The sequence below is a fragment of the Doryrhamphus excisus genome, chromosome 3 (genome assembly GCF_030265055.1).
Source record: "Doryrhamphus excisus isolate RoL2022-K1 chromosome 3, RoL_Dexc_1.0, whole genome shotgun sequence".
Taxonomy (NCBI): Eukaryota; Metazoa; Chordata; class Actinopteri; order Syngnathiformes; family Syngnathidae; genus Doryrhamphus; species Doryrhamphus excisus.
In genome coordinates, this window is record NC_080468.1 from 22,044,187 (window position 1) to 22,066,309 (window position 22,123).

General features: G+C 42.2%; 4 protein-coding genes across 6 annotated transcripts; 2 read left to right on the forward strand and 2 right to left on the reverse strand.

The window, feature by feature from the left end:
• Positions 1-5,640: 5,640 nt before the first annotated feature.
• Positions 5,641-6,492, reverse strand: smim20 (small integral membrane protein 20). The gene is made up of 3 exons (XM_058067053.1): positions 6,291-6,492; positions 5,916-5,972; positions 5,641-5,816 (listed from the first exon to the last, which is right to left on the reverse strand). The coding sequence occupies exons 1-3, from the start codon at positions 6,397-6,399 to the stop codon at positions 5,773-5,775; spliced, it is 210 nt and encodes a 69-aa protein (XP_057923036.1). The 5' UTR covers positions 6,400-6,492; the 3' UTR covers positions 5,641-5,772.
• A 238-nt stretch (positions 6,493-6,730) lies between these two features.
• Positions 6,731-13,755, forward strand: man2b2 (mannosidase, alpha, class 2B, member 2). 2 transcript variants are annotated; one of them, XM_058067051.1, is made up of 19 exons: positions 6,731-6,958; positions 7,022-7,168; positions 7,262-7,367; positions 7,577-7,749; positions 7,811-7,920; positions 7,989-8,166; positions 8,233-8,431; positions 9,218-9,408; positions 9,480-9,645; positions 9,723-9,859; positions 10,762-11,039; positions 11,107-11,298; positions 11,365-11,608; positions 11,685-11,795; positions 11,861-12,065; positions 12,636-12,782; positions 12,867-12,979; positions 13,038-13,155; positions 13,358-13,755. In XM_058067051.1, the coding sequence occupies exons 1-19, from the start codon at positions 6,830-6,832 to the stop codon at positions 13,465-13,467; spliced, it is 3,054 nt and encodes a 1,017-aa protein (XP_057923034.1). In that variant the 5' UTR covers positions 6,731-6,829; the 3' UTR covers positions 13,468-13,755. The 2 variants fall into 2 exon arrangements, with proteins under 2 accessions (XP_057923034.1, XP_057923035.1); XM_058067052.1 differs by lacking the exons at positions 6,731-6,958; positions 7,022-7,168 and having other exon boundaries at positions 7,621-7,749.
• A 171-nt stretch (positions 13,756-13,926) lies between these two features.
• On the forward strand, positions 13,927-18,376 carry si:dkey-19b23.7 (uncharacterized). Of its 2 annotated transcripts, none has more exons than XM_058068992.1 (9): positions 13,927-14,172; positions 14,384-14,455; positions 14,526-14,597; positions 15,511-15,698; positions 15,849-15,903; positions 15,978-16,143; positions 16,206-16,403; positions 16,500-16,582; positions 16,669-18,376. In XM_058068992.1, exons 1-9 carry the CDS (start codon positions 14,158-14,160, stop codon positions 16,729-16,731), a joined length of 912 nt encoding a protein of 303 aa, XP_057924975.1. In that variant the 5' UTR covers positions 13,927-14,157; the 3' UTR covers positions 16,732-18,376. The 2 variants fall into 2 exon arrangements, with proteins under 2 accessions (XP_057924975.1, XP_057924976.1); XM_058068993.1 differs by having other exon boundaries at positions 15,852-15,903.
• Positions 16,912-21,323, reverse strand: si:dkey-19b23.8 (uncharacterized). The gene is made up of 3 exons (XM_058068994.1): positions 21,059-21,323; positions 18,552-19,229; positions 16,912-17,595 (listed from the first exon to the last, which is right to left on the reverse strand). The coding sequence occupies exons 1-3, from the start codon at positions 21,072-21,074 to the stop codon at positions 17,510-17,512; spliced, it is 780 nt and encodes a 259-aa protein (XP_057924977.1). The 5' UTR covers positions 21,075-21,323; the 3' UTR covers positions 16,912-17,509.
• Between the last annotated feature and the right edge of the window lie 800 nt (positions 21,324-22,123).

The window sequence follows — 22,123 nt, forward strand, 5'->3', positions numbered from 1 at the left end:
GAAAAGCATCTGCCTAAGTAAACACAATAGAGCAACACTGAGGAATTCTGGATAGTGATGGTGTAACCGGAGCGTCTGTTTGGGAATAGCCCAAGGGATCTAGGCTCAGTTATCCAAAAGGCTCCATCTTCCTTGGATATGTCGTGTGGTGTGTGTGTGTGTGTGTGTGTGTGAGTTGTGTGTGCGCGCGTAACAGAGTGAAGGAGCAAGTCAGGAAAACAAGTCTGGGGAAACCTTATACCTCTCTGGCACCAACACAGACCTTCTTTCTTTCTTTCTTTCTCTCCATGAGTCTACTTCTTTTTCTCCTCCGTTCGTACGTCTGCAGCGTTAAAGGACGCGAGAACGCAGCAATAGCGGAACAAAAGCGTTGCGTGTGCTCACGGAAACAGTCATGACCTTGTGCGTTCACGCTAAGGCAGGGGTCTCAAATACGTGTGGTTTCTTAAGTTTTTATTATTTTACGTTTTATTATTATTATTATATTTATTTATTACTGATTGATTTTTTTATTTATTCTTAATTTATTTATTTATTTTTCATCTTATTTTGTGTAGAAAAAAATAAAAAGTAAGATATTTGAGAACAGTGGAATGTTTTATCAGAGCTTTTCTTGTAGAAAATCGAAACCAAAGCAAAGTTTATTCATTTTTTTGTTTTTAATAAATGCGTTTTTTTTTTTTTTTTGAAAACCTGATGCGGCCCAGTCTCGCCCAGACTGTATCTCCAGTGGCCCCCAAGTAAATTGAGTTTGAGACCCCTGTTTTACAGCTTCTTGCCCATGGTGGTGTAGAAGATTGAAGAGACGTAATGACACTGATTGTCTAAAAGACCAGGCCTAATTTATCTGCTTCATGGATTCATAACCGTTTTGTGGGGGCCAGAATGGTTGCTGCTTGGTGGGGGGATCATAACCTTTATTTAAAGTGTCGATGTTTCTGTGTCTCCGTCTCAATAAACCTACAACCACAATTCTAGACTGTTCATATCTGTGTAGGAGGGTAGACTTACAAAACCAGCAGATCAAATACTTATTTTTGCCTGAAATTCTTCTTTAAACGCTGCCTCAAGAGCACAGATGTCTTCTCACACATAAACGGGAATATCATATTTTGCTTTACATTTTTCACAGGCTTTCCGCAAAGTTTCTTACAGAGCCAGAAAGGCGTCCTGCTGCTTTAAGTGCGTTATAGTTCATAATGAAACTGACAGCCAAGACTCATAGCTAGGCTTTAACATTTTAATACAAATGCGTGTATGGTGGTTTTAGGACTCACTTAATAAAGAAAAACAAAGACAAAAGTGTGGTTTTCACAAATGGTGGAAAAGCCTCGAAGAATGGAAAGATGAGGTCTGTCCGTAACAAAGATTTTCCTCTGCAATGAATAAAAGATGGAGGAAATAATCACTCCTTTCCAGCTTTTAAACTTCAGCTAATTGCTTAAACATTTCCTGCACCGATCCAAAATGTGGACATGGGCCCAGCGACGGGATCCTGGCAATCTTGACACCACATTTGAGAAGTCCCCACTCGCCGCTCGTCCACTGTCTCAAAGTATCTAACATCTTAGACTTAAGGTGTCCAAAGTACGGTCTGGAGGCCATGTGCAGCCTGCAGAAAATGTCTAATTGGCCCTTGCATACATTCTAAAAATACAATTACACAAATAAACTACAAAAAACAACACCAAAAAAAGAAAAGAAAGGGATAATGTAACAAGATAACGTTGAAATGTTGATACTAATAATAGTAATGATAATATACTTTGTCACCTGCAACACAAAGCTGCCATGCAGACTGTTTTTTTAATTAAATATACACTAGAACCTCCTTAAATAGCTCCTGTGCATGGTGCCTGTCCATCTACTACATTGGGATATGTAAAGTGTAAAGGTGATTATATACTGTGTGTGTGTTATATCATATCTAAAGTGCTCTAATAATATTAAAACCTGTATTTCAAAGGTTGTAAAAAGGTTTTTTATGCTTTCTTTTAAGTGCAAAAATATTCAATTTATAAAGACAAAATCCTACTTCACAGAAATCACTTATCACGGTCAGGTCTGGAACCAATTAACTGCAATAAATGAGGGATTCAATCCAAAGGCTGTTGACATAAACATGCTCCGCTGTGTGTAACATCTTAACATATTTACATTGGTTGGTTTTAGCTTGTTTACAAAATCTAAACGGCCTCCAAATGCTTTAATTTTTCAGTGTACGCTGAATGGAAGTGGTGATGGAAAAAAGTAAACACTCATGAAGTAAAAATGAAATAACAGATTGAACACCGTACACAAATGCTGTCACTAGTTTGAACTAAAAACTTTTATTTACCTGCTGCGAGATGAAGTGTCCAAAGATAGATGTGATGAGCGACTGAGCTATTTTCATGTGGGCAAGGACCTCCAGCAAGCCACAAAACTTGAAAGAGCTGTTAATTACAGGGTTGAAGTATTGCAAAAAATTGCAACAATAAGGATCCTAATTCTAAATTACAAGATGGGTGTTTGTCAGTAGCCAAAAGCAGCTTGAAAGATGAGACATTTTGGGGATTATTTACTCATTTTGTGTTCAGGTCCTCCTTCTGCACTTGATGGCTATTTAAGTAGAATGTTGTTTTTTTTTAACTAGTCCGTGCTGCAACATAAGGTCAAACGTGGAAGGAAATTTGAAAGTATTCTCCAAAAAGACAAAAAACAAAACAAAACTGTAGGTACAAAATGATGAGAATTGAATCATCCTGCAACTGTTTAGCGTGGAAAGTTGCATTATGAATATGAGTTGTTAGGTAATAATCCCCCCCAGCAAGATTTTAAGGACTTTATCAAGTTCACAAAATGGTTGAATTTTCTCAAATTCACACTTGTTAGAAGATGCCAAATATTAATATTTCAAATGTTTCAAATATTTCCTAATGTGGCTACCTAACCAGCAACTTAAGCTAACAGATTCAAAAACAGGGAAATGGTCAATTAAAATAACAAAAAGCATATGGAGGACCTCCACTGACCCCAAATCCAATCCAATCCAATCTATTTATATACCACATTTTATAAACATAATTTCCAAAGTGCTGCACAATAAAAAATAAAAATAAAATACAATAAATAAAAGTACAAATGTTGAATTTAATGACTAAATAGCCCCTGCATGCTAACACCAGATTCCTTCCACATTACAAAACAATTCAAGTTAAGCTAATTGAAGACTCTTGATTGTTTACGTGTCATGTGATTGGCTGGCAACAAGTCTAGCGTGTGCCGGAAGTCAGCTGGGATAGGCTTACAGCTCACACGTGACCAGAAGAGGGCAAGCATTTCAGGAAATGAATCTTTGAGAGTCATATTTGTCAGTGCGAAGTCATGTAGGCAAATTGATAGACTGTGTAAAGTGATAGAGGAAGTCTGGTTTAATGCTGGTGTGTGAATGCTAAGCTAACATGAAGGCTTGCAAGAGAGGTCATCAAAGTGTGTGTAGGTGACGTGTCACCTCAAGAATGTGCTTCTCTTCCTCTGGACGCTTCCATTTCCCCTTCGCCTTGCTGACTTCACTCACGCTGTCGCTTGAGGAATCTGGAAAACACCAGCGGGGAATGAGAGGAATTTTCTTGCTTTTCGTTTACCCCAAAGCAAACACCTCACCCCCCGCCACCCCCAAAGCTCTGTGGAGTTTTCTCGTTTCTGAGCACAGCCAACAATAACACGCTCTCATAAACAATGGGCCTTGTTCCTGGCCTAGCAGGCCAACAAGAGCCCTAAAGTACAAAAGTACACGCTACACGGAAAGACCGAAGTGCAATCTAAAAAAAAAAAAAAGAAAAACACACATACTTGACTTCTTCCTTCATCGACTCTCTTTCTGAGGCATCTCTGAAGGGATGTTGACGGAGCAAAACCCTGCACGGGGATGCTGGTCAATGTCAGGAAACCACAAAAGCACAGGGAAGAAGAAAAATAAGCACTTTCGGAATTTCTCTGCTTTTGCAGCACATTGGGAGTCTGAAAAAAAGGCAACTTAGCCTTTAGCATGGTGAAATGATGAAAAAAAAATATTTATATACTCTCGCATCAAATAGTAGAGAGAAAAAATGCTCTATTTTATTACACAGCAGAGGTTTGAATAGTACTGAATAGTATTCTCCCTGTAAGAATAGTAAAGACGCTCCTGTTGCTCTTTGAGTAATAACCAGCGCCCCCTCGTGGACAAAGAAGACCAAGCATCCCAGTGACTAATTTATGACTATGACGAAATTCCGACATAGTTGGAATGACTTAAATTATGACAAAATAGGCCTGCCAAGATAATCAATCGAAATCACAATAAATAAAAACAAACACAGGAGCAGTATAACTGCTACTTTTAAAAATAAACACAGTTTGTGAACCCTCCTGTCAGTCATTCAGTCCCAATGGGTGGAGTTCTGTGACTGCACATACAGAGTTGTGCAAGTGCCTCATAGCATGTAAGCCACACAGTCAGGAGATCGGGAATACCTGGGTTTGAATCTCTGCGTGGAGTTTGCATATTCCCCCCGTGTGTGCATGGATTTTCTCCAGCTACTCCGGTTTCCTCCCACATTCCAAAAACATGCTAGGTTAATTGTCGACTCCAAATTGTCCATAGCTATGAATGTGAGTGTGAATGGTTGTTTGTCTATATGTGCTCTGTGATTGGCAAGCCACCAGCCCTGGGTGTACCCCGCCTCTCGCCCAAAGTCAATTGGGAGCATTCCAGCACACCTATTATGCTCATTTTGGGCACTTTGTATTGAGTTGTGGACTCCTAGAGAGCAGCTACACACAATAACCACAACAGAAAGCTTTCTAGAGCTTCCAGTTTCGGTAAATCTTTCTGCACTGTTTCCATGGACTTCCTGCTTCTGACCCAAAACGTCTGTTTAATTTACTCCACCCCTGGCCATACTCTAGGTCGGCCCACTCCACTGTGATTGGTCACACTCCCAAGTGCAAGCAATCTGTAGTCCAGATAAGGAAGTCTGGATCACACTGACCTCATTATCTGACGCTTTGGCATCGTTTAACACGAGAATACAACATTATAACAACATGTGTAGGTCTGAAAAGCAGAGAAACCATATAGGTCACCTTCAAATTGTAACATATAAAGACGATAGATATGATTTTTGACATTTGTTTTAAGTTGTGACGTGTAAGATATTTGTAATGAATTTTGGCATATAAAAACAACTAGTATGATTTCTGTCTCAAATTCTGACATATAAAGATAACCGGTATGATTTTGCCTTTAAGGGACTGTATGCAGGGGGTTCCCTCGAGCTGCCTATTAAGGCGCCAACATTCAAACTTAATGTACAGAACTTCTAGCCTTATATTCCGTCTCTTGCCGCTTTGAGTATGCCGACAAAACACATGCAAACACAATTTATGTTTGTTGTCAAGCTAATGATAACTGTTTGGCAAAGTTTAGCTACTCACATTAGCTATTCTTAATTGAGAAAAATATAGAATTTTTTTCAATCCACGATTTGTAACATTTACAGCGGTTGTGTTATATTTTCTGGTTGAAAAACTCTTGAGCCAATCGCATACAAAATGATGGCATATATTGAGCATTATTTTTTATCTGCTATTATTACCAAGAATAAATTCAACAAGTTGAAGTCTTGAGGATTTTATTATTTTTCACGCACAACAAACAAACGCAACGCTTTCTTCAACTCATTCACTCACTCATTCACTCACTCCTCCTCCACCTGTTTTATCTGTCCATGTTGTCATCATCAGGAATCATTTTTCTGACGACTTAAATGGATCCGACCAGACTTTCAGACCTGATCAAAATAAAATTGCAGACATTTTAAATACTGATCGGTTCTCCTGTAAAGTGAAAATGTGTTTAAGGTGAATAATAATTCACAATAAGCTCTTACCTGCAGGCTGCACATCATCCTGTTTGATTCCTGCGCGGTTCACCTTCTGGACTTCTCCTGAAAACACACAATTAAGTGAGTTAAAATGATATTACATTCCTTTACAAGTAAAGTCAAAGCAAAGATCTACTCCATGGAAATTTAGCTCTTAAAATAGTTGTGAACTAGAGGAATACATTAACTGTTAGGTGACTACAATAAAAGGCACCTGCAGTACTTTGTTAGCTTCATTGTGATGACTTTAATTGCATTAAATATTAGTAAGCTACGATACATCCAGACAAAACACTGGCGTCAACGTTAAGATGCATATTATGTGTACTATGACGTCATTTTAATGGGACATTACAAACCGAGGTAAATATAGCCACTTACTGTAGTCGTCTTTGTGGGTGAACGGGTGGAAGAAAATGGGGTAAAACGCTGCAGCAACGGCAGTTACAAACCCTCCAAATATCAAGGTAATTTTCCTGTTTTTGGACATTCTTCCTATCTCTTGTCGCAGGTTGAATTTCACCTCCAAATGTGCATCATGCAAGTACTTCCGGTGGAAAGGTTAAAGAGTAAGCAAGCACATTAGTTTGTCCCTTCTGGAGTTCCGTAGTGGACAAAAAACCGAGTCACATGACACAATTATAACTAACAAGGAGGTTTTTAAAGCTTTTTTTAGTGGTAGTTCGATGTTGTTTTATTATTGTTTTTATGTTATGTTGTATTGTTTTATGTTGTTACAAGTGAATTGCACCCCAAATATGCAACACGATGAATTAAGCAGTTTTCTGTTAATAAGTTTAAAAGCGCACTAAACGTTGTTTGACCTTTCTGTTGTTCCGTAGTGCGCTTAAGGCGAGTCACATGACGCGTCACAAAAATAACAAGGAAGTCGGTGCTTGTTTGGCGCTTTTTCTGTAAAAATGAGGTTTATATCTTTAATCTTTTACTTTATTTCCTGCTTATATGCGTCGACAGGCGAAAACAAGCCAATTCAGGCATTTGTAATCCCGCACAGTCATATGGATGTGGGCTGGGTGTACACTATCCAGGTAAGACTGATGTTTTTTCCTTCCATTCAAACATAAAATGAAAGCACAGTATAATTTCCACAGGAGAGCATGCACGCCTATGCAGCCAATGTTTACACTAGTGTGACTGAGGAGCTGTCAAAAGTGAAACATCGGAAGTTTATCGCCGTGGAGCAGGAATTCTTTCGACTGTGGTGGGATAATGTGGCGTCAGATTCACACAAGAAACAAGTATTGACTCATTTACTCATATTCTATTACCTTGAATTGATGAATATGAGAGTGCAGTATATTCTCTAACATGTGGCTCGTCTTACATTTTAGGTCCGGCAGCTTGTGAAAGAGGGACGACTTGAGTTCATCCTGGGGGGGCAAGTGATGCACGATGAAGCAGTCACTGATTTAGATGATGAGATCCTGCAGATGACTGGTAGGCATTATAACACCAAGTTAAGCTCGATACCAAGTCAATACAGGAGCAGTATAACTGCTACTTTTTACTTAAAATAAGTTTTGTTTTAGATTTGCCTACAATCTTTGTTTTGTGTTTTATGTTGATTATACTCATTAGCAAATACTACCTTTGGTATTGAAACGCTGTTAGTCGTATTAGCTTCAGAGGTCTGTATATGTTTTCAGAGGGCCACGGTTTCCTCTATGACACGTTTGGGGTACGTCCTCAGTTCTCGTGGCACGTGGATCCGTTCGGAGCCTCCGCCACCACACCAGTGCTCTTCGCCCTGGCTGGCTTCAACGCTCACATCATCTCTCGCATCGACTATGACCTGAAAGACCGAATGCAGCAAAACAAGGTCGTCACATCACAGAAGCACGTCGAGATGCATCTTTGTATCTATACTTCTCTTTCCACAGAAATTACAATTTATGTGGAGAGGATCTTCCTCTTTGAAGGAGCAGATCTTCACTCACACCATGGACCAGTTCAGCTACTGTACGCCGTCTCACCTGCCATTTTCTAACAGGTAATCTTCATCATCATAACAGACACTTTAAATAATCATGAGGCATCACGTTTGTGCCGACACGTCAGCTCTGGTTTCTACTGGAATGGCGTGGCCTTGTTTCCCGACCCCCCTAAAGATGGCGTGTACCCCAACATGAGTTTACCCGTCACCAAGGCAACAGTGCAAGCTTATGCCAAGACCATGGTGGAGAACATCAAGCAGAGGGCTGCCTGGTTTAAGACCAAACATGTTCTGTGGCCGTGGGTGAGAACACCTGAGAGGTTGGCTACATTCATTGAATGTGTACTAATGTGTGTGTGTGTGTGTTAGGGCTGTGACAAACAGTTCTACAACTCCTCAGTGCAATTCAGCAACATGGACCCCCTAATGAACTACATCAACCAGAAGAGTGAAGAGTTTGGGGTAACAGTCCAGTATGCCACACTTAGCGAATACTTCCTGGCCGTCCACCAATCAGATCTGGTCTGGGAAGTCCGTGGCAGCCAAGACTTCCTTCCTTATTCCACAGGTTCTTTTCTTTCTATTCTTGTTGGTTCACATTAAAGTCACAAGTTCATTCGTCGCGGGGGTGCTGGAGCCTATACCAGCTGTCTTTGGGCGAAAGGCGGGGTAAACCCTGGACTGGACTGGTCGCCAGCCAATCACAGGGCACATATAGACAAACAACCATTCACACTCACATTCATACCTATGGACAATTTGGAGTCGCTAATTAACCTAGCATGTTTTTGGAATGTGGGAGGAAACCATGCATGCACGGGGAGAACATGCAAACTCCACACAGAGATGGCTGAGGGTGGATTTGAACCCTGGTCTCCTAGCTGTGAGGTCTGCACACTAACCACTCGACCGCCCCATAAATGTTCATGTATCCCTTTAATCCATTCATTTTCTACGCTTATCCTCATGAGGGTCGCGGGTGGTGCTGGAGCCTATCCCAGCTGTCTTGGGGCGAGAGGCGGGGTACACCCTGGACTGGTGGCCAGCCAATCACAGGGCACATATAGACAAACAACCATTCACACTCACATTCATGCATATGGACAATTTGGATGTTTAGCATATTTTTGGAATGTGGGAGGAAACCACACATGCACGGCGAGAACATGCAAACTCCACACAGAGATGGCCGAGAGTGGAATTGAACCCTGGTCTCCTAGCTGTGAGGTCTGCGCGCTAACCACTCATCCGCTGTGTAGTCACATGTTGTGTAGACAAAAATGGTTTCCATTGTGGCAAAGCGGCGCAAAAACTGTCAAAATATTAACTTTCCTCCCTGTGTTCTATTTGTTAGCATCCCAGCAGGCGTGGACGGGCTTTTATGCTTCTAGAAACGTCCTGAAAGGTGTAGCAAGACGAGCTAGCTCCCAACTTCATGCCGCAGAAACTCTCTTCACACGATACCGCCTCAACTACCCAGACGGACCCGTGGCGAAAGACTGGGCGCTGTCAAAACTGAGGGCTCTCCGCTGGGCCGTCTCTGAGGTAGTGTGATGCAAACCTGCATATATTTCACCTGGAATTAGCATCTAAATATAGCATCTCTTTATGTGTAGGTGCAGCACCACGATGGCATCACGGGTACCGAGTCTCCCAGAGTGGCGGAGATGTACTTACGGCATCTCACACAGGCTATGATGGGTGTGGACGAGCTTTTGGCTGCTATTTTTTTGCTGCCGCACAACCTCGACGTAGACGGGAACAACTACCGCCGCACAAAAGGTCTTGTTTTGTTTATCACAACAGATACTAATAATAATATCAGTATCGGTATGATGCAAATATTCATCTCTTTGTAGGTGCTCACCAGACATTGGAGCAGCACATCATTGTTTACAACCCGTTAGCATGGAATATCACCACTCTTGTCAACATCACTGTAACCTTTCCTTTTGCAAGAGTCTTTGATGATGCAAGACAAGCCGTGCCTGCACAGGTAGATTTTGTAGCAACAATGTGAATTATTAGATTTTTGGGTAATGAAAGTTTCTTATTAGTTATTAGCGCAACTTTAATAGTTAATAGTCCATTTTGTCCACTTTCCCTCCCTTAAAGTATACCATCTGTACCAGGGGTGGGCAAACTTTTTGACTCGCGGGCCGCATTGATATAACAAAATTTCGGGGGGGGGGGGGGGGGGGGGTCAGACTATATATTTTACACGTAACAGTCCATCTGGTATTATTGTATCTGTAAAATTGTCATGCAATCTGCTATTATTATTTATTATTTTATATTTATATTTAAATATTTTAAAAAAAATAAAATATTATAATAATTAAAATAAAATTAAAATAATAATTATTATATTATTATTATTATGTAAAATATGCAAATATAACTATTATTATATATAATTCATATAATAATTAGCATTAATATAATAAATATAATAATCATAATAGTTATAATAATAATATAATAATTATTATTTTAATTTTTATTATTATTATGTGCTTGTGTCTCTTTTTTCAGGAGCACTTTGTAAACAACAGACCATGTCAAACAACGAAATTGATACAACCATTAAAAGGTTGGCTCAGGCCATGATGCCAGGTTGTATGTTGAGTTTAAATGAAATACTTTTGAAAGATTGGGCGGGCCGTATTCAAACACTTGGCGGGCCGGATGTGGCCCCCGGGCCGTAGTTTGCCCACCCCTGATCTGTACTGTACCATTACACCCCTACATTGTTATTGTAGGGGTGTATTATGTTATTTATGTACATGAGAGTAAATATACATAAATATTTATGTGTATTATGTTGTTATTATGCTATTAGAATAGCATAATAATCCCTTAAAACAACATTATAAGTCATTGTTGTTCCACTCACAGATCCAAAAGTCCGCCTTATCGAACAGGACCTATGACCTCTTCATCCTGGTGGAACTAGGTGGCCTTCAGCACAGGAAGTACTTGATAAAGTTCTCAGACAAGCCGTGTTCCAAGAGGTCCAAGTGCGGCGCCACATTTGAAGCCAAGGGGGTACCGTTCGAAAGACGAAGTGTCCGGAATCGGAAGAAAACAGCCAGGAGGCTTCTTCCGGTTCTGAGTGAAACTTACAAGCTCATGTTTGACCAGGACACCAATTTACTGCACAGCATCACATACCTGTAGGTGGCGTCCATGATGCTCCGCTTTAAGGACGTTTTGGAGATAAAATCCCGTCTGTTCTACCAGGCAGGACAAAAAAAGGATACGGATCACGCAGGATTTTTGGGAGTACCACGCCAACGGTGACGTGCAAACTGGGCCCATTTCCGATAACTACATGTTCAGTGCCAACGGTTCAGCCGTGCGGGCATACGAGGCCGTGCAAATGGAGATCATCCCCGGTATCGTGATGTCCGAGATCAGACAATACTTCTACAGGTGCGTCGCCACATTGTTGTCATCTCCAGGTCACTTGTCCGCTCACGATGGTCTCCTGTGATGCAGAAACGAACGCGATGATGACTATGCCTTCTCTGTCGTCACTCGGGTCCCGCGGTGCTTTGGGGGCAAGGTCGGCTGTCACAGACTGGAGCAGACCTACTCACTGGGCCCCCTTCCCATTAATACGGAAGTCGTTTTTAGAACCAGCTCGTCCTTGAAGAGCGAGCGGAGTCTCTACACGGACGATAACGGCTACCAAATGATGAAGAGGACGCACACGGAGTTCACCAACAACACCTTAGCTAGAGTACGCTGTTATGGTTTCCAACATGTGGTACTAACAGCATGACAGAATGCATTATGAGTCCCGTTTTGTTTTCTAGAACTACTTCCCCATGGTGCGGACGGCCTACATTGAGGACGAGGTCAGCAGGCTGGTGCTGCTCAGCGAGCGAGCCCACGGAGTGTCGAGCCAAACTAGTGGACAACTTGAGGTACACGTACACGATCTCCAAGGCTCTCCAAGAAAGCACACGTTATTTTTTTATGCGCTTCCCAGGTCATGCTCCACAGACGTCTGTGGAACAACCTGCCCTGGAACCTCGGGTACAACCTGACACTCAACGACAGCTCGGTGGTCCGACCCACGCTATGGATGATGCTGGGCTCCAAGGGCGTGACCTCCAAGCTCTACCAGCGGGCAGCCGTGGAGCTCCAGCACACACCTGTCGTAATGGTCATCGACCAACCACGTGAAGAAGAAGGTATGAAACATATTATGGGGTGTGGCACCACAGCATCATTCATTTATTCATTCATTTTCTACCGCTTAGAGGCGGGGTACACGCTGGACTGGTCGCCAGCCAATCACAGGGCACATATAGACAAACAACCATTCACACTCACATTCATACCTATGGACAATTTGGAGTCGCTAATTAACCTAGCATGTTTTTGGAATGTGGGAGGAAACCGGAGTACCCGGAGAAAACCCACGCATGCACGGGGAGAACATGCAAACCCCACACAGAGATGGCTGAGGGTGGAATTGAACCCTGGTCTCCTAGCTGTGAGGTCTGCTAACCACTCGACCGCCGTGCCGCCCATCAATACAATCAAATGAATGAATAATTAATGAGATATATTATTAGATACAGTAGAACCCATTGAAGTGGGTCCTATTTTATTGTATTCCACTCATTTACTTTGTCACCTACGTATAACAAAAGTTGAAATAGGTTATATTATTATTATTATTATTATTATTGACTTACATGGGCTTGGTTTGAAATTTGAACACGCCTGGTTCGGTGCTGGTCTTCTGTCCTCTTCAGAGAAAGGATTTCTTGAGAAGGAGCCCAGAGGAAGTTCTCCTTCACGTGTCCTGGTGCTGCCCCCCAACCTCCATTTGCTCAGCCTCAGCATCCCCGGCTGGAACTACAGCTCCCATCATGACGTCCACCTCGGCCACGTCCACTCAGGTCTCAGCTGTGGGGCGACACATTTAGCAGCTGACTTTTTCATGCCTTTTTATCAAATGTCCAATTTGAATTACGTCCATTCAGACAAGCGTCGGCAGCCTGAGCCGGACTACGACCGTGTTCTGTTGAGGATCATGCACATCTTTGAGGAGGGTGAAGACCCCGAGCTCTCAAAGCCGGTCACCATACATTTACAGGTGGGGGCATCACATTGAGTTACGAGGGTCAACTACTTTCCACTTCTTGTGTGCACAGGATGTGCTGCAGGCTGTCGGGGAGGTGTCGGCCGTGGAGGAGCGTTCCCTGACGGGAACCTGGGATGTAGCCAGCATGCAGAGGTGGACATGGAAAACTACAGAAGACGTATCCTCAAGTAAGAGTAATAATCCTAATGCATCATCATGAATGCATCCATTCAAGTGCATCCGGTTTACAGTAGGAAGAATCTGAGCTAAGTTCCATCTTATAAAATATCTTATAATCCATCTTATAATAAAAATAAAGATAAAAAGATATAAAGAATTCCAAGTTGACAGCAACATACAATAATTCCAATATGTTTCTTCTGATTCCAGGAAATGTTCGCTCCAGCAGGATTGAAAAGGAACCTTTCTCAGTGACCATCTCGCCCAAACAAATCAGAACTTTCTTTGTTTACTTCAAATCCGGACCTCGTCTCCCGTGACAATGACTCCATGTATTTTTAGCATCAAATAGTTGAATGTTTTGCTAATTTTTGCACATGTGATGATTTTTTTAAGGATTTTGCACACTGACTGAATAAAGTTTTTTTTTTTAAGTTGATTTCTGGCTTCGGTAACAACCCATCTCTGTGAAACAGGAGCTAATGAGTAGAGATCAATATATGAATTAAAAGCTCAAGACGTTTTTGCAGTTCATTTGCTGATTAGTGTGTGAAACTGTAATTTACAATATTTAACTTTTTTTTATTTAATAAATTAGAAATGTTTCACTGTAGAATATAATAGTTTCACTTTTTTAAATCGGAAACTACTGAAATAAATTCAATTATTCTGTTTTATTGAGATGTGCTTGTATACATTTTGTCCACAAGGGGGCGCCAAAAACCGATGCCTTACAACAACCAGGAAGTAATGTTGCACATCGCCGCTAGGGCGCTGTCATTATTGGCCGGGTAAATTCACAACAAAAAAAGGAGAGACGAAGAAAGTAAGGTAACGAACACTGCGACAATAATAGATTTGGGACGATACCACACAGTCTAAATGAGCTAAATGTACACAATGAAGTATAAATACAACAAAGCAGCCTTAAATTGTGAGTCATGAGCCAAGAGAGGACGACGCGACGACAAAATAGCTGCTAAACCGAAAAACGTTGTTTTCCTCTCACGATGACCAGCGTCAATGTAAGTCATTCAACAATGTACTCGTAACAATTATCACCTACACCGAGCTTTAATTATAATTAAAGCATACGTCATTGTGTGATTTCATAACCAGCCTCCTATATGTGACTTATTATCGTCCAAGGATGCTGCAAAAACAAGGCGTTGCTCCTGTTGCTACGATACGAGTTGGAGCTTTGATATTTCTATATGCGTTTAAATATGTTTGCAGAAACGAGAAAGGGAACAGAGGAGGAAGCTGCAGTACTTTTTGTCTGATCTGGCTTTCCTGGGCTCATTGCAGGTGTGACTAAAGCAAATATTTGAATGGAACACAATGGACTGTTAAAGCTTGTGTTCTTTCTTCCTGGTAGGGTTTTAAGTACTTCCAGCCTTGGCTGAGAGGCAAAGAGGAGCTGCTGTTGACTGTTGTCAATGAAGATCTGGTCAGTTCAAATGTCTTTTTTTTTTAAAAATAATATGATGGTGTAAATCAGGGGTCTTAAACTCAATTTACCTGGGGGCCACTGGAGCTAGGGTCTGGGCAAGGCTGGGCCACAGCATTTATTAAAAACAGAAAAATATACAAACTTTTTCAGTGCTTTGGTTCCGATTTTCTACAATAAAAGCGCTGATAAAACATTTCACTGTTCTCAAATATCTTAATTTTTATTTTTCTGCACAAAATAAGATTTAAAAAATTTTAAAAAATTTTTTTTAATTAAATATAATATTTAAAAATATATATAAATAAAATAAATAAATATAATAATAGTAAAACAGCAAATAATAAAAACTTAATAAACCACATATAGTTGGTGGGTAGACAAATTATTTTTTTGTGATTAAAATGAACAAAGCATTATTAGAGCCCTGTAGACATGACAAAACACGACTATAGTCACATTTATACTCTTTTTATTTACAACATATTGCGCAACTGCAGGGTCTTGAGACACATGCTAACTCGCAAACTAGAGAGCTAGCGACCTAAACGGTAGCATTCAAGTTATTTCCTTAAACTTAAATAGCCAAAAACTTACCACTTCCACACGGATAGGGAGGATAACTAATAACAGTTATTTAACCTTTAACATGAACATTAATAAAACGTAATCATTTTTTCGTGGTACATGATACCATACAGCATCCATATCAAACATTAAACTTTCATATCAAGGCGGGGGCCACAAACTAGTGTCCTGCGTGCCACATTTGACCCGCGGGCCGCATGTTTGAGACCCCTGGTGTAAATATTTTGTATTCGATATTTTGATAGGAATGAACACAGACATTTATAAGTAGCGAGTGGTGTGAGTGTCTTAGTGCTACGTAACGACTGCTAGCTCTGACCTGCAGGGTTGGCATTCCCCGGGCTTCGCCGTGTCCAGAGCGTCCTCCAGCAGCGCCTCCAGCAGCAGCGACACTTCAGACAGCAGCAGCTCCCTCAGCCTGGCTAGTCGGCCCGCTTCCCCGCTGCCTGGAGGGCCTGAAGGTCCACCAACGACGTCTCCAACGCTTCCCAAGACAGACAAACACGCTAACAGGTGAGAAAACGCTACCTGGTTGAACTGACACGCCCATATGAGCTTTTAAATGGACACCTAACATCAAATTCAACATGATTTACATACTCTGACACGCCCACTTCACTCAGACACGCCCACAGGTCAAAAAGCTGTTTGTTTTGCTTCCAGCAGTGAGGAGCATCTCCTGCCCGCCTCCCCCAGTGATGGTGAGATCGCAGAACCTGTAAGGAGAAACTTTTGTATTTTTCCCCAAATAGCCACGTGCACATCTGAAGAACCTCCATATCTCCTCTACAGGAAGTGAACTGCACCCTTTTCCTGCTGGCAGGCTACGTGAAATACGGGCGTCCTTACGCTTGGATACGCTCCAACCACGAGCGTCTGGTCAGCATCGGAGGCAGCGACTCCATGTTGAAGGACACGCCCATGAAGCTCAAATCTATTGCAGACTGGCAGGGCGGAGGTAAGACTCCAGTTTGAGTCCGACTCCGTTCCAGGAGGTTAACACATCTTATTTTCTTGAAGGGGTCCGTGTGTGGGACGTGGTTAGCGAGCTGGTGTGTCTCTGCACCGTCCCCTTCCCGTCCAACCCCTTCGCCTTGGATATGCGCTACATTCAAAGTCTTCCTGCGCCCGAGCGTTTTCTCGTTACAGGGGCGCTACTCAACTTCTTGGAGATGTACGTGGTCTACGGGAACCGTAACGAGTTGCATTACGACAAAGGTATAGGAGAACTCAACATCACTATCAGTGATTTGCTTTTATATTGTAGCCACTAGAGGGTGCTGTTTTGCTACGTTTTTTGTTCATTTCTTGCAGTGGTGGAGGAGCTGAAGTCTCTAAGGCGTGTCCACGTCTACACCCTCATGGAGGTGCAGAAGCTGAAGAGAAACACCAGATTGGTGAGCACGCCCACTGAGCACGAGTCTTCTCCAGAGGACTGACTCCCCCCCCTCCTCCTCCATAAAAACATGCCCCTTATTTGCAGGCTATTTTAACACTTCCAAGCATGGGAAACGTGTCACATGACTGCCGCCAGGACCTTTTATGAACATTTTGCCCCCCAGCATCAACACACACACACACACACACACTCTCCCTCTTCAGGCCAAATATAACATTGTAAGTCAGAGTCATGGAAACACGCTCATCCATCATTCCAAGTTAAACATTTGTCTTGTTGGACACCGCAAGGGCTTTTGAGTGCAAGTGAAGGCACCTTGAAAAAACATGTATAAAAGATATTTAATTAAATATGTACATAATTACGTTTAAAAAAAACACTGATAAAATGTCCCTTTTGTAAAGATACATCACATAATAAAAAACACCTTTTGTGGTTCGGATGAGACTGAGATGGTTCATGTTTGTAAACCATAAGACCTTCTGTTTAAAGTGGTGCTTATGGTCCGAGTGAACACGAGACGAAGAGTAGTCACATTCGCACGCGGAAGAAGAGAAGGAGACTCTTTGCTAGGGAATGCAGGTGCATGGCCACACATTCCAAGAAGAGGCTCTCCGACAGGACACAGCGTTCCCAGTGTTCCGTGATAAACAAAGCAGCAAGTCACGGCTGGGCGGCCTTCCATGCAGTGCCAACATGTCGTTTAAAAAAAAAAAAAAAAAGTCAAAATGTTACTCCTCTGTGAGCGGGTTAAGGAATGATTCATTTAAAAATCATTTTTGAAAAAAAGTGCTGACAAAAAAATCATCGTTTTGGGACTTTTGGTCTTCAAGCTTCAGGCCAACCTTCTTTGCAACCCTTTTTTAAAAAGCCAGCAGCCAATCAGGGGAGAAGAAAGAGCACCAGTCCTCCTCGTTGGGGAGGCTCAGCTCCAGCTGTCCGAGGCGGACCCCCTCCTGGTGATGCTTCTGAGGGGGCTGCGAGACACAGATCCTCTATGCTTCCAGTGAACTTTAAAAAAAAAAGAGACAACACAGGCGGTCAAGTCGTGTTTAGTGAATCAACAAAGTCAATGGACGCCAATGAGGAAGCTTCTTCGCTCACGGGCGTCTTCTTATAGACCAGCACGTGTATGTGAGGCGGTGTGTGAATGGAGCGAGGTTCCCCGGGCTGGGAAAGTTAGCACATCAAATATTTGCATAGATTTTTGGCACATGCGTAGTAATATGGTGCATCGAGACGGGAGTGACTATTAGAAAGGGTGGTCTTCGGGCGAGAGGCGGGGTACACCCTGGACTGGTGGCCAGCCAATCACAGGGCACATATAGACAAACAACCATTCACACTCACATTCATACCTATGGACAATTTTCAAGTCGCCGATTAACCTAGCGTGGATTCTGGAATGTGGGAGGAAACCGGAGTATCCGGAAAAAACCCACACATGCACAGGGAGAACATGCAAACTCCACACAGAGATGGCTGAGGGTGGAATTGAACCCTGGTCTCCTAGCTGTGAGGTCTGCGCGCTAACCACATGCCCATGATATTATAATTTTCCAAAACTTTATTTTGTCATTCCGTTTTTTTAACAATTTGTTGTTTAAATGATATTTTTAAGACATGGGCAAATAAAAAAGAGATGGCCGAGGGTGGAATTGAACCGTGGTCTCCTAGCTGTGAGGTCTGCACGCTAACCACTCGACCACCGTGCAGCCCCACACAGACATTGTGACAGGCTAACAAGCATGCTGTGGGTTTGGACTTTTGGATTATTTTCACTCTCATTTCTATTACAAACTGCATCAGTTATTAACTTGTGAGAGGAATTAATGCATTAATTAAATGACGCAATCTTTATTAATCGAGTGAGCGTGCTGTGGGTATTAGAATTCTATTATGAATTGTGTCAGTTATTAATAATCTGGTCCAAAATGCTACCATAGAGACTCCACAAGATGCCGTACCTTTTCCCAGACCGGCAGGCAGCGTGGAGCTCTTGGTGTTTTCAGGCGAGTCGTCCGATTCCTCCGCGCGCCTCCTGCACACTTCGCCATCCTGCTGCCAGTCGCTGAGCGCCTGCTGGAAGGAGTGTGCCAGGCAAGCGGTCATGTCCCGCGCCCGCTCGGCTCTGCTGCACCAGAAGACGCGACACTGCAGCTGCTGCCCGTGGTGCTTGCAGATGTACAGGAAGACGTTGGGGCGTGTAGCGTCCGCGGCGCAGTACGCGATGTCCTGCAGGTACGTTTTGGTGAGTTGACGCCCTGTGCTCAACTCTTTGACCTCCACGTATCGAGGCCGCACCACCAAGGCGTGATCTTTGCTCAGCTTCTTCCCGTTGCCCACGCTTTCCAGCAAGCGGCCGATGGCGACCTGGGCCTGCTCCCGATCCAGAGAGAAGATTTTCTCTGTGCCGAGGTAGTGGACCTTAAAGAGCGGGTCACCGTGCGACAGGGATTCCGTGCGGTCACGGCGGAAGTGTCGCCGCAGCGCCGCAGGGGAGTTCTTCAGGGTCTGCATGAGGTGGAACGTGCTGAGGGACATAGCGGGTCTTAGGTGTGCTGTGTTGCGGTCAGCTGGTCTTCTGTGAAGCCGATAGCGCTCTTCTGCTATAAAAGGAGTGTCGTTGCATCCACTGCTTCTGTCTGGAACAAGAAGATCACATCAGTGGAAAGCCCGGCTAAATCATCTCCATTTGCTTAGCACCTACAGATCCTGTGACGTATTTCACAGTAGTGACGCCTTGTAAAGCTTTGGGCAAACAGCGCTGAAGTGCAAACACGCTGCTCTAAAGAAAAACTAACATAATGCAACTTCTCAAAAGACCTGTATGTGACCTCAAACTTATGCAACCATCAGCCTGCTATTGTATCACCGCCTAGCAAGAACCACAGCGACGCCTCTTCTCCATTGTGTCGAAAGTGTTGGTGTTTCTCATCCATTCTGTCAACATCACCTCGTCAGAAGTGTGCAGAAACAAACGCTTTGCTGGCCTTTGTTAGTTGACTTCCACCCCAAGAAACACCAACACCACCACCTCCTCCTGTGCAGGAAGCAGCCTTGCATTCCCACTTACAGTAAATATGTCTGCTCTGTACAAACAATGGCATGCTACTAGGAGTGTCTCAAGTCTCGCCAGTGGACATGTCAGTCATGGAAATCCCATTCTTTGAGTTTAAGTTTAATTAAAGATGGTGATGTTTTTTCTCCCTTATTGAAATAGTCATCCCTCGTCATATCGCGGTTTGAAAATAATGCCGTTTCGTGGTTGAATACGGCCCATTAGTAAATACAGTAAACCTCGGATATATCGGACTCGGATATATCGGAAATTCGCTCACAACGGACAGATAAAAAAGAACATTTTTCTGTAATGCATTTCCAATAAAAATTCATTGCATATATCGGATTTTTTATAACGGATTTCGCCTATTTCGGACAAAATCTCCAGTCCCGTTCCAATGCATTTCCATTAAATTTCCCTCGCATATATCGGACGGCCGCATCGTGGTGCTCCGATTCGCCGAATCGTGACAGGCCGCTATACGACGTCATTTGCAGCGTTGCCTGCGCGTCCAGGTACATTGGAAACATAGTCAAGGAAGTGCCTTATATAACGGATATAACGGATTTCGCTTATATCGGACAAAACCAGTGGGAACAATTGAATCCGATATATCCGAGGTTTACTGTAATACTAATAAGGACAATTCAAAGTGTGAATGTAGTATTCTACCATGGTCACTAGATGTCAGTAATTGTTTGGATACACAAGCATCACACTTGATCGCCGGATCAAGCGGCTTTTATTTCAGGTTTAAGTTATCTCACAACAGGCATAATATTACCATAATCATCATCATCATCAAAAAAAACACGGGCTACTGTTGCCACAGCAAGCTAAAAACTCAACTCTGAACCCCTGATGTCGCTTCCTTCCCGCCACCCTTTCTTCTCTCCTACCGGAACAAATTTACTGTGACACACGACCATAATTTATGTCTTAAATGGCTTATGTTCTCCAAATATTCCATTTATAAACAAGGACTTCATGGAAGTCCACTTGTCACAATCATGTCATGGGAATGTTGCTAATTTCAGTATATAGAAAATATCTTGAAAAAAGAAATGATTACTTCCAGTCTTCTTTAACAGAATTTTGTATTGGTGTTAATATATATATACAATTTTTTTTCCTAGCGCATGTAAATTTAGTGCATTGCCACAATTTATGATATATTGTATTCCAGCTAAACAATCCTATTCTGAATGTTACACAACATTTTTAAGCACAAGGACTCTTTATAGCTTTGAAGATGATTCGAATTCCACGCCGACTTGAACATAACATAAGAGCAGGTAACGATGTAAAGTCAGAAGTGATATGCGACGTGAGGGACAGAAACGAGCTGGTTAAAAAGTGTCAAATGTGTGCATTTGTGATGCAATGGCGGTCCGACAATCATTTTCTTACCTGGACACAGTTTCATGCAAGCGATGTCCGTGAACGTCTCAGCTAAAACGTGGGAGCTTCTTCTCGCAAACACACTGCTAGAATAAAAAATAAACAAAAAGACAATTTTGTACTAAAAACGACATCTGCTTTGTCTTATCTCCACGGTGGAAGGTGACAACTATTACTAAACTCAGACTAGTTACTTCATGCTAAGCTACTCTACTACGGTAGTGACTGAAGACAGCTCGCGCACAACTGTTTTAAACAGCGAGAACGCGCGCTCGCACCACGTGGACGAGCCCCTACGTCAGAGTGGCGAGGTGGGACCACACCAAGTTGACGCGCAGTGTGGGGGTGTTGGTATAGCGATTATTTACAAGAAGGTGAAAAAAAATCACTCTGGCTGTACATTACCATCTAAACAAGTCAACGAGTTATTTTACACTTACTGGAATTGTTTTCTTTTGAAAAAAAATATATATATAAGGAGACATGATTGTGTCATTTTAGCTCCTTCAAAAAAAACACCCCATTCCTTGTCATGTAATCTTTTCATAAACTTTATAGTTTTACAGTCAACCAAAGAAGGGATTGTGACCACATACATTTTTTAAAACCGAAAAATATAAGGACACCAAGTCTATATTTTTCACAATTATAAATTAAGTTGCATAACAATGTCCATAATGTTCATTCTATTAGCGTTAATAGCTGGAAACCTAGCCACATTATTAGCTGACAACATGGCCATTATTAGCTAACCATGTGTTCACAATCAAATCGTCTTAACACCCTCAGGTCAGTTTTTGCTTGTAAACAATTTAACAATATTTGTAGATACAATGTCACAATACGGTATGAACAACTCAACAACAAAAATATATTTATAATAAACAGAAGCTATATGAAAACTTCACCATGCTGATAACTGACACGACTTCGTATCGACACATCAATATTTGAAGACTATGTACAGTACATGTACACATTTATTGTATTTTTCTCACAAACAGTCTTCTGAAATCTATTTTTAGTCATGTTGTGACGTCATTCACCAGCACATAGAAACACTTTAATGAGCGT